This window comes from Parasteatoda tepidariorum, chromosome 4 (genome assembly GCF_982258835.1).
Source record: "Parasteatoda tepidariorum strain Cologne lab strain chromosome 4, Ptep-v5.0, whole genome shotgun sequence".
Taxonomy (NCBI): Eukaryota; Metazoa; Arthropoda; class Arachnida; order Araneae; family Theridiidae; genus Parasteatoda; species Parasteatoda tepidariorum.
In genome coordinates, this window is record NC_141758.1 from 34,913,339 (window position 1) to 34,928,538 (window position 15,200).

General features: G+C 27.3%; 1 protein-coding gene across 1 annotated transcript in view; it reads left to right on the plus strand.

Annotated features, from left to right (window-relative positions):
* Positions 1-15,200, plus strand: part of TrissinR (Trissin receptor) — a 74,377-nt gene that overhangs the window by 25,231 nt on the left and 33,946 nt on the right. Inside the window, exons 2-3 of the mRNA XM_087160909.1 lie at positions 5,076-5,113; positions 5,193-5,318. Coding sequence (XP_087017035.1) covers positions 5,101-5,113; positions 5,193-5,318 — 139 coding nt within the window. The 5' untranslated portion in view covers positions 5,076-5,100. The remainder of the gene's footprint in view (positions 1-5,075; positions 5,114-5,192; positions 5,319-15,200) is intronic.

Genomic DNA, 15,200 nt, shown 5'->3' on the forward strand with positions numbered 1-15,200 from the left:
TGCAAGCTGGATAAAGAATTCGTATGTACCAGTTATTGCTGGGATTCGAACCTGGTTCATCTCATTCTAAGGCGAACGCTCTGTCTTCGGAGCCGCCACGGCTCTTTAGTATAGCTTTCAATTTTTAAATTAATTAGATGAAAGGATTTAAATAAACATTCATTTACGAGGGTTGTTATTTATATTTCTGGCCTTGGCAACAGTAAGTGTTGCTAGGCGACCGGAGACGATTTTAATCGAAAGTTTGATATTTTTAAACATAAATTCAGCAGACGATTTACCATTATAGCTTCATTTGTGTTGTTGACAGTAAATTGAAAAGTTCTTTTCTTTCAAAAAATGGAATTGAATCGTGAACATTTTCGTGCCATTATTTTTCATAACTTTCGACGTTGATTGTCAAGACAAGAGTGCTTCGATGAACTTAATTCTTTATTCAGCGATAAAGCGCCATCCTACAGCACTGTAAAAAATTGATATAACGAATTTAATCGTGGTCGATGTTCGATCCAGGACGAATCCCGTGCAGGTCGTCCAAAATCCGTTGTTGTGCCAGAAAAGATCGATGCTGTGTGTGAACTGATAAAGCAAGATCGTCATGTGACATAACGTGAGATAGAGGCGTCTTTGGACATTAGTATGACTAGCATCAATAAAATATTTCATGAACATTTGAGCGTAAAAGAAATTTGTTCGCGTTGGATCCCGCATAATCTGACAAACGCTAAAAAAAAAGGCCCGTGTCGATTGGTGCAAGGAAATGTTGGAAAAATACGTTCAAGGTACATCAAAGGCTGTGTATAACATCTACACAGGTGACGAATCATGGATCTATGCATATGAGCCGGAAATAAAACAGCAATCAACTGTATGGGTCTTCCAAGACGAGGCAAAACCAACAAAAGTTGTTCGAGGAAAAAGCACATCGAAACAAATGATTGCCTGTTTCTTCGGCATTAACGGTCATGTGGCAACAGTGGCTTTAGAGCAACGCAGGACGGTCAATTCTGAATGGTACACGACCATTTGTTTGCCAGAAGTCATCGGAGAAATTCGAAAAAAGCAGAAGAACAGGCGAATCATTCTTCATCATGACAATGCGTGCTCTCACACATCGACTCAAACAAAGGCATTTCTGACGGAGCGAAAGATCGAACTGATGGGTCATCCGCCGTACAGCCCTGATTTGGCACCCAATGACTTCTTCTTATTCCCACACATCAAAAATAAATTACGTGGACAACGATTTTCGACCCCCGAAGAAGCGGTTGATGCATTTAAAACGCATGTTTTGGAGTTGCCTCAATCGGACTGGAAAAAGTGCTTTGAAAATTGGTTCAAACACATGCAAAAGTGTATTGATCATCATGGAGAATATTTTGAAAAACAATAGAACCAATTTCGATCCAACATATTTGTTTTTTCATTATTAGGTCAGAAATAAAAATAGCAACCCTCGTAAGTAACATTACATTAAAAATGTGGTAACCGAAATATTAATCAAGATATACTTTTCTGACAGAAAATTTATCAAATAATTAAATAAAATTTGCTCAAAACCGAACACTCGAAATTTATTATTACTACTGGCCGATAAAAAAAATTTTATTTTTAATTCCAACAGCTATTATTTTTGAAATGTTGTTTTAAAAGCTTTTTTTATTGGAAATTCTATGAAAAATTAGAGATCTTTATTTTTTTTTGAATAATTGCTTTGAGTGGGGAAAATCTGCATAGGAACTTTTTTATAAATCACAATATTTGTAAGTCACAAATTATTAGCATGTGTGTATTAAACAGCAAATTATGTATTAAACAGCATAGAAAAAAACAATAAAATAAGTGTTTCTGAAGTAACACCTGCTGTAACAATTCAGATGCGGATAATACAATTATAATTAGAATTCATGAATAATTTTGTTATCTTTAATACTTTTGTTAACTAATAAAACATCGATAATTAGTACTTATAAGAGATTTAAGTTTTTTTGTTTTTGTTCAACTTTTCTTGATCGCTGTGAGACATCATTTAAAAAGTGTAGTTGTACCGTTTGTTTCATTAATATTTGAATCACATCTAGACTAATATAGATATTATAAACATTGATATCGAAAACATAATAATGACAAACATAACTATTAAGTCAGTTATTCTAATTTTTAGCATGACTTTATTTTCATCATCGGCAATTAATTTGGGTAACATTTCGTTGAAATTTCAATGAATTTCTTTATAATATATAATGCTTTCCTTTATTTCAGGAACATTTAATATTGTCTTTTGCTATTTGATTTCCTTCTAATCTACAATATTTTACACTATTCCGCAAAACTTTTTTCCAATTAAATGACTAGTTAATTTGGTTTAATTTAAGTTGAATAAATTGTTTTATATTTCCGCTAACATCACTTTTTCCGTATTGATCTTCATATACTGTTTGCTTAACTGTTAATGAAACCTATAAACTTGTACTTTGGATCCACGATAACATTTTGAAAAATTTATTTCTATGTTATCCATATTTTGTATACAAGAAGCACTGCTGTCATGCATTCTATAGGGAACTTCGTACAGTGCAAAATCTATTTGAATTGTTTTTGTAGCGAATCTACTACTACAAAAATACAATTCACAACTCGATTCTATGTTGAGGTACCTTTTCATAGATTCAGGTTGACATTGTAGATAATTTCTATTCCCACATTCTTATAATTCTTATGTATTAATCAAATTTAGTTTTGATGTTTGCCTTCTTCTCTTCTAATGGCCGTGATTGTATTTTAAATTATCGTCCCCAAAACTACATATGCTATTGAATCTGAGAAAGAATTAACTATTTTAGTATGCATCACTGAGTCATGCAACCATGCAATTTTTTTTGTTTATTTGCATATAATCATATTCATAGTATCTCAGTTCCTATCTTCAGATTCATACGTTTCTTCTGATATTTTAAATAATAAAACTTCATTTTTTTACTTCCGGAAAGTTAGAAATTAAGGATTTTTTTTCTTTCATCCCTTGCTTTTTATTTTTCTGCCTGTGATACATCTATCAAGCAAAATTGCAAAAATAGCAGAATAATGAGAAGAGAAAAGAATAATATTATTAAATAAAAAAACCGGGAAAAAAATAAAGATATAATCTCTTCATCAGCTCACACGATTATATCCGCAATGCTTTCTAATATTGTATCAATACAGTCAAAGCCAAATATATCAATACTATAGTGTGAAGAGCACTCAAAAATTTCTCTTGAAACAATATAGAATAGAACACATTAAGTAATAAATATCACGTAAAAAACAGGAAATAAAATGAAAAGAAAAAACAGAACAAAACACAAAACGAAATCTACAAAACGAGTAGTAGTGAATTCAAATGAACTAACATGAATGGGAAAATTTTCGAGAATGATTTAAAATATTTCCGTAATAAGATTGCCTGATTACAAAATATGAAAACCGAAACGCAAAATGAGGTAAAAGCGTAAATAGAGGGATTTTGGTTTATACCGTGTTCTTACTGCAGTGCTTCTTAATTTTCGTCGTTACTCTCTTTTTTTCCTTTTGCCCTTTTCGTATTTATTGTATTTCGTATATTACATATATATATATATATATATATATATATATATATATATATATATATATATATATATATATATATATATATATATATATATATATATATATATATATATATATATATATATATATATATATATATATATATATATATGTAAGATGTTTTTTAAAATTTCATTTCATTAAAGTTTAAAATTCTGTTTTTTTTCTCAATCCCGAATATTAAACAAAAAATACGTTTTTCTATCTTTTGGGCACAACCAATATCAAATATTCTCCTATCCTTAAAAAAAATTGAATATGCGGCTCGTAAACTAATATCGAAGGTTCTTCTATTTATTCTTCTATTCATTTTCCTTCTCGCTTAGATGACAGACTTTTTTCATCTTCAACCATTTTTTTTTCAATATAAATCTTTGCTATTTCAATTTTAAAACACATATATATTATTTTCAATTTCTTCAGATGGAATATAATAATTTAAACGTATTTACGTATCAGGTTAAATAATAAATTTAACTTTCAAAATTGTTGATTTCAGTTTCCATTTTAGCTTTTTGATTTGAATTTTTATTCTGAATTTATCGAGCTTTTAATTTTCTTTTTTTTCTCCAGATATTGCGTATATTAAGCTAATTTAAACTAAAGCCAAAGAAAAATTAATATAATAAATAAATAAAAAAAGTATCGAAGAACGCTTTTTTAATGTAAATGCTTGGTTTCTAAACTTTTGTGCGTAACTATATATTTATTTCGAGCTTTTTGGAAACATTTGTGCGTTATTTTAATTTTAGTGCAAACTGAGCAAAAAAAACTGCCCAAGTATTTGCAATAATGGCGAGTGATAGAAAACAGGGGGCATGGTAATTTAAATTAAAAAAAGAGCAGGAGTTTATATATATATATATATATATATATATATATATATATATATATATATATATATATATATATATATATATATATATATATATATATATATATATATATATATATATATATATAGGGTATCTAACAAGGCCTAGAGGAGCGAATAAAGCCAACCAACCCGTCGGCTACATCAAGCCTCTTGGCTTATAAAGGAATAAATCCATATTTAAAATTCATTTTTTAAAAAAGTGAATTTTTTTAAATAAAAATTTTTTTTGTTGAAAATTTTGGCATTTATGAAAGAGTTAAAGTAAAATTTATATCATATTATGTACGATATTTAACTATTTATTTTTATGTTTCTGTTAGTTTTTACAAATCGTAAAATCAATTTTTATGATGTATGTAATTTGCAATATTTTTATGCGAAAGTCATCTGTGTCAGAGATGAAATGTTATGAGTAAGCACGGATCTCGAATAACTGAGAAGACGAACTGAGTAAGCAATAACGAGCAATAATAAAAAAAAGGTATGTTTTTCAGCAAAAAAGAAACATTGAAGCAAACAAGATCATTTGTGTTCTATAAAATAATAATATTCCAAATGTATTTTATAGAGGAAGGAGAAAATAAGGGAAGCTAATGAATCCAGAAAGTAAGTAAAGTTTTGCATAATATTAATGCAAACATATTTTAACAAAATTGATATTTATTTTTTTTTTCTTTAAACACAGATTATCCAGGTGATGGTAATTTAAGCAATGTTACAGATGGAATGCATGATTATATATTCAACAGATTAGATGTCAGAGTATGGCTTGTATTAGCTTATACTTTTGTGTTTTGCACTTGTTTTTTGGGTAAGATCATTGCAGCAATATTTTTTTATCTACCCAAAATTGTTCTTTAGAAAAATTATTTTATTGCATATACAGTAGGACCTCTAATTAACGAAGTCGCTAAATCCCGATAATAAGTTCGTTATATGAAAAATTCGTTCAATAGAAAATCACCTTTTGAAATATTTAAACAACAAAAAAAAGGTTTTAAATTCACAAACACTAGGAGTAATAAAAATAGCAATCGATATATCTTTATCTTGTAAACTAGTATCTACCATTTATTTTATAAATCTTAACCATAAAAGAATAATGCATGAAAAGCAAGATTAGAGCGAATCATTAGCCAGCGTTACACTACCAACTATATACATTTTTAACTGAAAAAAGCTAAATTTATGCATAAAATTACAGCTGCATTTATTACAAAAGTAATTTTAAACAAACATTAACAAACGCGTTCTTAAGTTTATTGCTTCTGATAAAATAAGTTAATTTTGTCTGAGTTTTCAGTTTGATTTTATCGCTTTCTCTAAAAGTGAAGTGGCTTCGAAAATTTAGTTCAGGGTCATTTCCCCCGTAAAATACGTTAACATGTTTGAAATGTTCGGAAATATTTCGGGAAATAAGGAAATTGGATCTCAAAGAAAAGTTCGTTAAATAGAAAATTCACTTCGCTGTTTGGAAGTTATTTTGCGAAGAAATTTCCAAAATGCTCTTGATTCCTCGAAAAAAATCGCAAAATGTGCAAAATGGAAGTTCGTTACATAGATGTCCGACTGTATTTCTGAATGTCAATTTCAAGTGATGCCATCTATTAAGGAACATTGCTTTGTCCCACTTCTATGAAAACATTTAAAAATAATTTACAAAATAAATTATGTACATTTAAACAAAATAAGAATTAATACATCAATTGTTTTACAAAGGGGATAAAAATAGTTTCAATTAAGCTTTTGCAAGAAGTATTGAATTGTTTTCCAGCTTTTCTTCGTGCCCTTTAACTTATATTAATTTTGATTATCGAAATAGGGTGCAGGATAGGATTCAGGTGATACTATACAGCTTTATTGCTTTTACGTGACTGAAACCGGTTTGCTCGTGCTTACGTTCGTGTAACAGTTGATTAAATTAGGCGATATATCATATAAATTCGACGATTGGATAAATTAGACGATAGATTATATAAATATAGAATACTTATTACATCAGGTATTATATTAGTATATTATAATAATTAGATCAAATTATTAGACGCACTGTTGTGCTTTAATAATGACATGTTTTGCGCCAATTTATACGCAATACTTTTATATTTAAATATACATGTAGCGGGTTTTTATACGGGAGATTTATTGTATACTTTCCATTTGTATTTATTTTCAACGTATTGCATTACAATATTAACCAATTGATGCACGAAAGTAAACAAGTGCGGGTTCAGTCGCGTCAGAACAATAAAGTTGTATAGTATGACGCGATAATTAAGCTTTGACATCGAATCAAATGATTTGGCCAGTGACTTTATATATATTGCTTTAACCATTATATAAAACTAGTGGGCTGCGCCCCCTGCTCGCTAACGCTCGCCAACCCCCGAAAATTGCTACGCAATGTTATATGGTTTGCTCCGCAAACCAAGCTCGCTTCGCTCGCTACTAACTTAGGTACATTGCAAATGCGCAAAATTCTAAGAATTCAAAACAATCATTCAAATCCATATAACAACTTTTTTTTCTAAAAAAAATTACATCTTTTTAGTAAGTACTGAGTCCTTAAAATAAATTTGAATTCAAATAAATGACATGTAATTCGTTAAATCTATTAGAAATGTGCTATAGTATAAAATCTTAAGATAAAATTTCTAAAACTGATATCTCTTTAAAAAGATTAAAATTTCGGCTATAATTAAGTCTTTTAAAAATTTTAATAAGTGAATTGCAATGGAAAAACCTGCATAAACAAATAAATTCTAGTAAAACAAATAAATTCGTGATATAAATCAAAAATTGTCAAATAAATTCGTAATACATAAATTCGTGGAAAAAAAACGCTTTTGACAAAAAACCAAAATAGAGATCTATCGACAGACTTCTGCCTAGCTTATGCTCTCCCTGGTTACTTCAGTTTCCGTTTTTAAAAGCGCTATATGTTGAGCCATCTTAGCTAGATTTGCCATGTGACATTTTTAGCGGTAATCATTGGTCTATTTTCTAGCGTTGCCATTCGGGGAGATGTAATGAGGCTTTTTTTATCGCCGTGTAAGAGAAATATATATATAGATGCTCCCTAACTCACCTTTTACGGGGTGTACACCTTCTCCTGAGTATTCGGCTTCGAATACAGTCGTCCCCACTTAATCACATATCGAATACGAATCTTATACGAATAAAATTTAATGGAACCAAATCATTTTATGTAAAACTAATGTTCCCCGTTTTAATGGTTATGTGTTGTTGTTTGCCAAATTTTATAAAAAAAGTGGCAGGAGAGAGTGGGGTCAATTGTAACATTTTTCACTTAACTATTTTTGACTAACAAAAAATCCAATATATTATTAGTATTAATTGAGAGACAACCGTTCTACAGTTTATCCGGCAAGCCGATCGCATGAGTCTCTAATATCATAAAAGCCTGAACAAAAGAAAACTTTTACTGGTATAATGTTAATTTACGGTGAATGGCATTGTATTTAACGAGAAAAAAATTTACGGCCAAACTTATTTCTATGGCCACGATAGCTTAACGGGCATGATTTTATTTTTGCGGTCAGTGACCAGAGCACTTTTTATCGGTCATTCGCTGTAATTTATTAGTGGTATTTCAAAGAATGTAAACTGCATAGAACATTTTTAAATCGATCACTTTAAAGCAACTAAAACAATCTAAAAATACTTTAAGAAACTTTTTTCGCAAAATAATCACAGAAAGATAGTTTCCGTTCACTAAGATGGTTTCATTGGAAATATTAATGAGTTCTACCAGAAGATTGGTGCCAAAGATTAAATGTACGTTATGCCATAGATTTCAGGCGAGTGCATATTAATTGGACAGTTGTTCTTTGTACAGATAATGTGCTTTTTCTGTATAGAAATACTTGTAAATGTACAATAATACGGAAAAGCTTCACTTCAGTTTTAATTTATTTCATGATTATGTTTTGTTTAATTTATCATTTTCGTGTACCTCCTTAGTATTTACATTTAATCGATGGTGGTTGCAAGGCAGATCCTCCTTTTTTTACAAAAATGGAAAAAATTCAACATGAATCCTAAATAGAAGTGCTTGTGTAATGTTTTCAACACATTGCAGCTTCCTAAGCGATAATTATTCCTTTAAAAAATAAATGTTTAAACTTATGTGAGACGAAATAATCAGAAGAGTACTGAAAAACATTATATTTTTGAGTTCAAAACCTTCTTCCCAAGTAATATGAAAAAGTGCCTCCAGAAATGTCTTTCAAAGAACGTTCTTTTTTTCTTTTCCTATTTTTTTTCTTTTTTTTTATAAAAAAAAATATTTTGTTCTTACTTTCATTTAGAATTCCAAGTAAAAATGCCTTCAACAACATTGTGGTTTCTTAGTGCACTAAAAGGAAATATCTTAACGTAAAAAGTTTTATTTTAAGCAGAGTTTTTGAAAAAAGAATTTTCTATCAGTATGCATATCAAACATATAATTCAAGTTAATGATATATGTTTCTAGAATAAATAAGAACAAATATTTCTAATTTAAGGATTATATTTATTTTTTGAAGCACTATATGGAACTTTTCTATGTATTAAAAATATGATGATGTGATTTTTCACTCATACTATTATTATATTTAATACGGAATGACAAAATAATTATACTATGCCTGAAAAAATATATTTTGGGCAAAATTCAGGATAACCTTACGTTATTTCATTTGTCTTGCAGTTCTAGAAAAAAACGTCTTCTCGACGAATTGTGTTCATCATGAAAACAGTATTTCTAAATCAACTGTTTTAAGAATTCTTAAAAAAAACTACCAAGCTACCAAGTCAAATAAAACAACCACATTTAACAAAATGCCATAAATTTCTCTGCAAAGAAGCCGTTATTAAATGGAGGCAAGAAAATATTGTTTTAAAAGGATTTTCTGATGAATAAGAATTAAATTAAGATAGTTTTAGTCACTGTTTGACTTATGAAGAGATAATGTTTAGAGAAGTTCTCTGTTATGTTTTGGGATGAGATTTATGTAAGTGTGCAAAACTAATTCTAAAAAATACGAACTCTAAATTGATTGTTTAAACAGCAACTGATATCATATGATAAAATATTTAAATTTTTATTTCTGCAAGATGGAACATCTTCAATGCATCTATGATTTCAAAGAAGTGGTTTAAACAAATTAAAATTTCGAATGCTTTTGATTTAAATATTATTGAGAATGTTCATGAGCGCAAGAAAAATTTTAAAAAATTGAAAGCGATATTCAACAATGCAAGGAATGCCATACAGAATGTCTACAATGAATCGAGGGTGCAAATGTAATATTGATAAAACGATAATCTATTGATAAAGCGTGTAAAAATAGCAATAAAAAAATTCCGGATTTTCCATTTTTAAAATTTTTTCGAGGTACAAATTGCTGGTCCTTCCACAATCAGTACAGTTTCCATCCATATGAATCCATATATATTAATTTAAGTTATCATGGACAAAAATCTAATAAATGTTTTACTTAAAAATTCAAAAACATTTTGATCAAAGCTATCAAATGCAATTCTTATTTTATATGCATTTAAATGCACTTCATTACATGGTAGCAAGTAATCAGTTTATTTATGTGAATATTCTATTCTCTAAGCTCAACTTTCTGTGAAAAAATTAGTGTTAGCAAGATATGAGAACTCGTTGTCAACTAAAAGGGGAATTAAAACCATTAATTTATTTTCAACTAATGAGCAACAATACAAACAATAAAATTAGTTCCTAAAATAATTAAGATAATAGGATTAAAAGATTATTTTATCATCAATTTAAGGCAGTCAAACATCTAAAAGTTTTCAATCGGGATGTTCAATTGTAATTATTAAATTCTTATTTGAAATTTCTTCCTTTTTCATGAAGTATACAAAGAATATCACAAAGGGTGAGGTTTTTAAAACTCCCTAAATGTAAATAAGAATAAGTAATTAATTAATTAAGACTTATAAGCTTTTAATTTTCCTACATTGAGCTGAAAAAATATTTAGTTAGTTGGATTAGCTACATTTCTTCAGAAAAAAATTATAAAGTAATTCTTGAATAGTTTATATTTTTTTCATTGCTTCATTTTCTAGATTAATAATTGCAAAAATTGTTATATATATTTAGAACATACATATGAAGGAATCAAGGAAGTAAGGCAAACAATTTTCATTTAAAAATATTAACACTATTTAACGAAGTCGCTAAATGCCGATAAAAAGTTTGTTATACAAAAATTTCGTTAAATGGAAAATCACCATTTAAAATACTTAAACAACACAAGACAGGTTTTAAATTCATGAACACCATGAATAATTAAAATTGAATTTGATACACCTTTATCTTGTACATTAATATCTACTATCGAATTGTCTCAAATGATTTAACATTTTATCATATGAATATTTGGTGATTATGCATTTCCTTCATAATTTATTGCTGTATTGTTTCACTTTGTCCAAAATATCAGCTAAAGTTTCTGTGGTTGCAGCTTCAGATTCAATAAAAAGAAAATCATTAATCACTACATCATCATTAATTTCGTTTTTCTCTCTTAGTGTACCCATATTTTTTAAGTTCTTCTAAAGGAATGCCATCCTCGTCCTACGCACTTTCTGCTCTGACTAAGAATCCAGCTTTCGCAAAACTGCTACAAGTAGTACGATCTGTAACATCATAGTTCCAGGCTTCAGAAAATTCTTTTATGCTTTCTCGTAAATTGATTTTGCAAGCGAAATGCAAACAAAAAGGGAAAAGGGATTTTACACTTTCTCTACAAGTTAAGTAGCTTCGAAAATCAATTCAAGGCCATAAAGTGCTTTAACAAGTTAAAAATGTTCTGAAAGATTTTGGGAAATAGGGAAAGTGGAACTAAAAGAAAAATTCGTTAAATAGAAGTCCGATAAATATATATATATATATATATATATATATATATATATATATATATATATATATATATATATATATATAAAATATATATATAAAATATATATATATATATATATATATATATATATATATATATATATATATATATATATATATATATATATATATATATATATATATATATATATATATATATATATATATATATATATATATATATATATATATATATATATATATATATATATATATATATATTTTATATATATATTTTATATATATATATATACTACATAAATAAATACAAGAATACACGATGAAAGTTAAGAAAAACAGTAAGTTTCATTTATTGCGCTTAAGCTGCAACTAAACAGATCTCATTCGATAAGTTCAAAATGAAGAATAAAACAAAGAAAAATTATAGACAAATGGAAAAAAAAGGGGGGGGGAATAATAAGTAAAAAATAACAAACAACAGTCTATAATTTTTTTTGTTTTATTCCTTATTTTGAACTTATATATATATATATATATATATATATATATATATATATATATATATATATATATATATATATATATATATATATACTAGAGGGCTCTGCCCCCTGCTCGCTGCAGATCGCCAACCCCCGATAATTGCTACGCAATTACATTTTTGTTTGTTTCGCGAACAAAATTTGCCATGATAGCAGCAATTAAATTTCGTTCTGCCATTCTCTGCTGGAAACAAAAAGAGCACCACATTTTACACATTCATCATTGAATGTACCAACGGAAAAAGGAGGTATAATGTTTGATAAAGACTCACCAAGGTATTCGTTTTCATTTAAACGTCTTGACTCTTCAACGTTTCTTCGCCGCGCATTGATAGCACTACGATTATTTTCCAGGTAATTCTGTGCTGCTAAATTATGTTCAGCTCTATGTCGCTGTTGATATCACCTAAGATATTCACGACGATCCAGTTTTTATAAAAAATTTAAGTTTTTTAAAATAAACTCTGTTTAATATATTTTGATAATTTAGAATGTAAATAGTTTCTTTAGAGAGCGTTGATTCGTGCTTCCAATAACTCTACCACATTTATCAAAGCTATTAAAATATGTTGGAATTCTAAAATAAATAACTGCTTTCTATCAAAACAAACATTCCACTATAAAACTTTAGAACAACTATCTTTTTATATTGCCACTCAAAATTATTAATAAACTCCGGATAATATTGCGTTAATGACACTTTTATCTAATGACGTCATAAACAATCGTTTGCGTAAAGTTTAGTTCATAATAATCATATATAATCGCTTGCATAAATAATCGTTCGGTCTTTTTATAGCTTTACGTAACAAGTGTGAGATTTTTTTCCCTTTCTTTCTTTTTTTTTTTTTTTGGAATGGCGATGTTATAATTTATTGTTGAGTTAATAAATCTTTCTTTTTATAAACGTAATAGTAGAGTTTTCTTAATTATTTGATTCGAAGTACTCTGAGTTTTATTTGAGGTCAGTTTGTATTTAATGTTTTTGGACAGCATTATTAAAAATTATTACCTTTTCACACGCATGCGTTCTCAATTTTGATTGGCTGTTTAGTGCCAGAAGTCTTCTGTGATTGGCTATGTGTTATCATTCCACTCTCTTCTTATATATATATATATATATATATATATATATATATATATATATATATATATATATATATATATATATATATATATATATATATATATATATATATATATATAAGTTCAAAATGAAGAATAAAACAAAGAAAAATTATAGACATATGGAAAAAAGGGGGTGGGAAATAATAAGTAAAAAAATAACAAACAACATTTTATTAAAAAAAAAAAAGTGAAATGTTAATTAAAAAACCGGAAAAAAAGATATAATCTTTTCTTCAGCCCACACGTTTATATCCGCAAAACAGAGTGCTTTCTGATATTGTATCAATAAAGCCAAAGCAAAATATATTAATACAATAGTGTGAGGAGCACTCAAAAATTTTTTTTAAAAAATAACTACATAAAAATAGATCATAAAAAGTAAAAATAACATGTAAAAACAGATAATAAAATAAAATAAAAAGAAGAAATAAAATAAAAAGAAAAAACATTAAAAAGGGGGGACTATAAAGCGAGTAGCAAAATCATAACAACTTACATGGACGGTTATTTTTCAAGAATGATTTAAAAATGTTTTCGCAGAAAGATTGCCAGATTACAAAATATGAAAACAAAAGATGAAAACAAAAGCGCAAATTGAGTGTAACAAAAGGGTTTTAAAGTGTCGTTCTTACTGCACTGCTGAAGTGATTTGTTATTCTGAGTTTTGATTTGTTAGTTGCCAAGGATGGGCCCGAAATGGATGTGCGCAAGGTATATATATATATATATATATATATATATATATATATATATATATATATATATATATATATATATATATATATATATATATATATATATATATATATATATATATATATATATATCCTCGGTTATCTAATTCTCTTTCCAATACTTTTTTCTTTACATCAAAGGGTTATTAATTTATTTGAGTAAATTAATTGAGGAGAAAAAAATATATATCTTAAATTTCGAGATCAGAAGGCAATGACATTAAAATGAAGAAAGTAAAAATAAAATTTACAGAGCTACGTAACAATGGTATGCATTTTGAATAAGTCAAAGTTCATCTTTTAGTTCCTAAAGTAATAAAAAAATGGAAAAGAAATAACGAACATTCATGATAAACTAGTTAAATGAGTTTCTAATAGACAAAAAAACACTCTAAAGAAAAGTAAATATTTTCATCACATTATACTAGGCTATAAAATCAGATTATTATTAAAATTCTCAGATGTTGTTTATAAATAACTTTTAAATAAGCAAAACATTAATGAAATAATAATTTAGCTTGTTGCTCCATTAGTGTAACTCATTAAAGCGTTTTCGGCGCTAACCACAGAGTAAACAAAATAATGTGAAATTCATTTAAAGAAATTGTTCTACTAAATCCAAATTAAAATAATTTTGACAATTATTTGTAAAGAAATTTCCTTCCCCGCAACCAGCAAACCAAACAGTACACTGGGTTTTAGATACAAGTAACGAATAATTAATAAAAACATTCATTTCGTAACTAAACAGATGTTTAAAAAACCAAAATGTATTATGATATTAATGATCTTGACATTCCAGTAATAAATATAAAATTTAAATAATAATAGTAAATCTAGAATGAAGCTTTAAATTGAAAGTGAAAATAGAGACGACCATGCGAAAATGTAAAATGCAAAGAGAGATATTGAAGGCTTTATCCAAAATAATTAAAAAAATTAGACGGTAATGTATATACATAAAAGTATTTAATGTTCAAGATAGATTTTAAACAAAACTTAAGCATGATTTAAAATAATGTGAAATTATAACTATTAATAAAATAATTTGACCTTTAAGTAAACATTTTATAATTATGCTACTAAATTTTATTTAAACTTTTAAAACTTATTAAGCTGTTTAGGTATATAAATAATGAAGAAGACTTGTTTTGCCAAGAAAAATTTAGAATAAATATTATTCTTTCTTCTTTCTTGATCACAATTCCTATTTATTTGATGTTCAGCTGATAAATTAGAATTTTTCTTTACAAATTTATCTCACGAACTTTTTAAGCGAATCGAAAAGTTTTTACATACAATCATTAAATTCATTTGTCCAAAGATAATTCCAGACGAAAAATAACTTTTGCTAAAAATTTATTATTTTTCATTATTTATTTAATAATGAC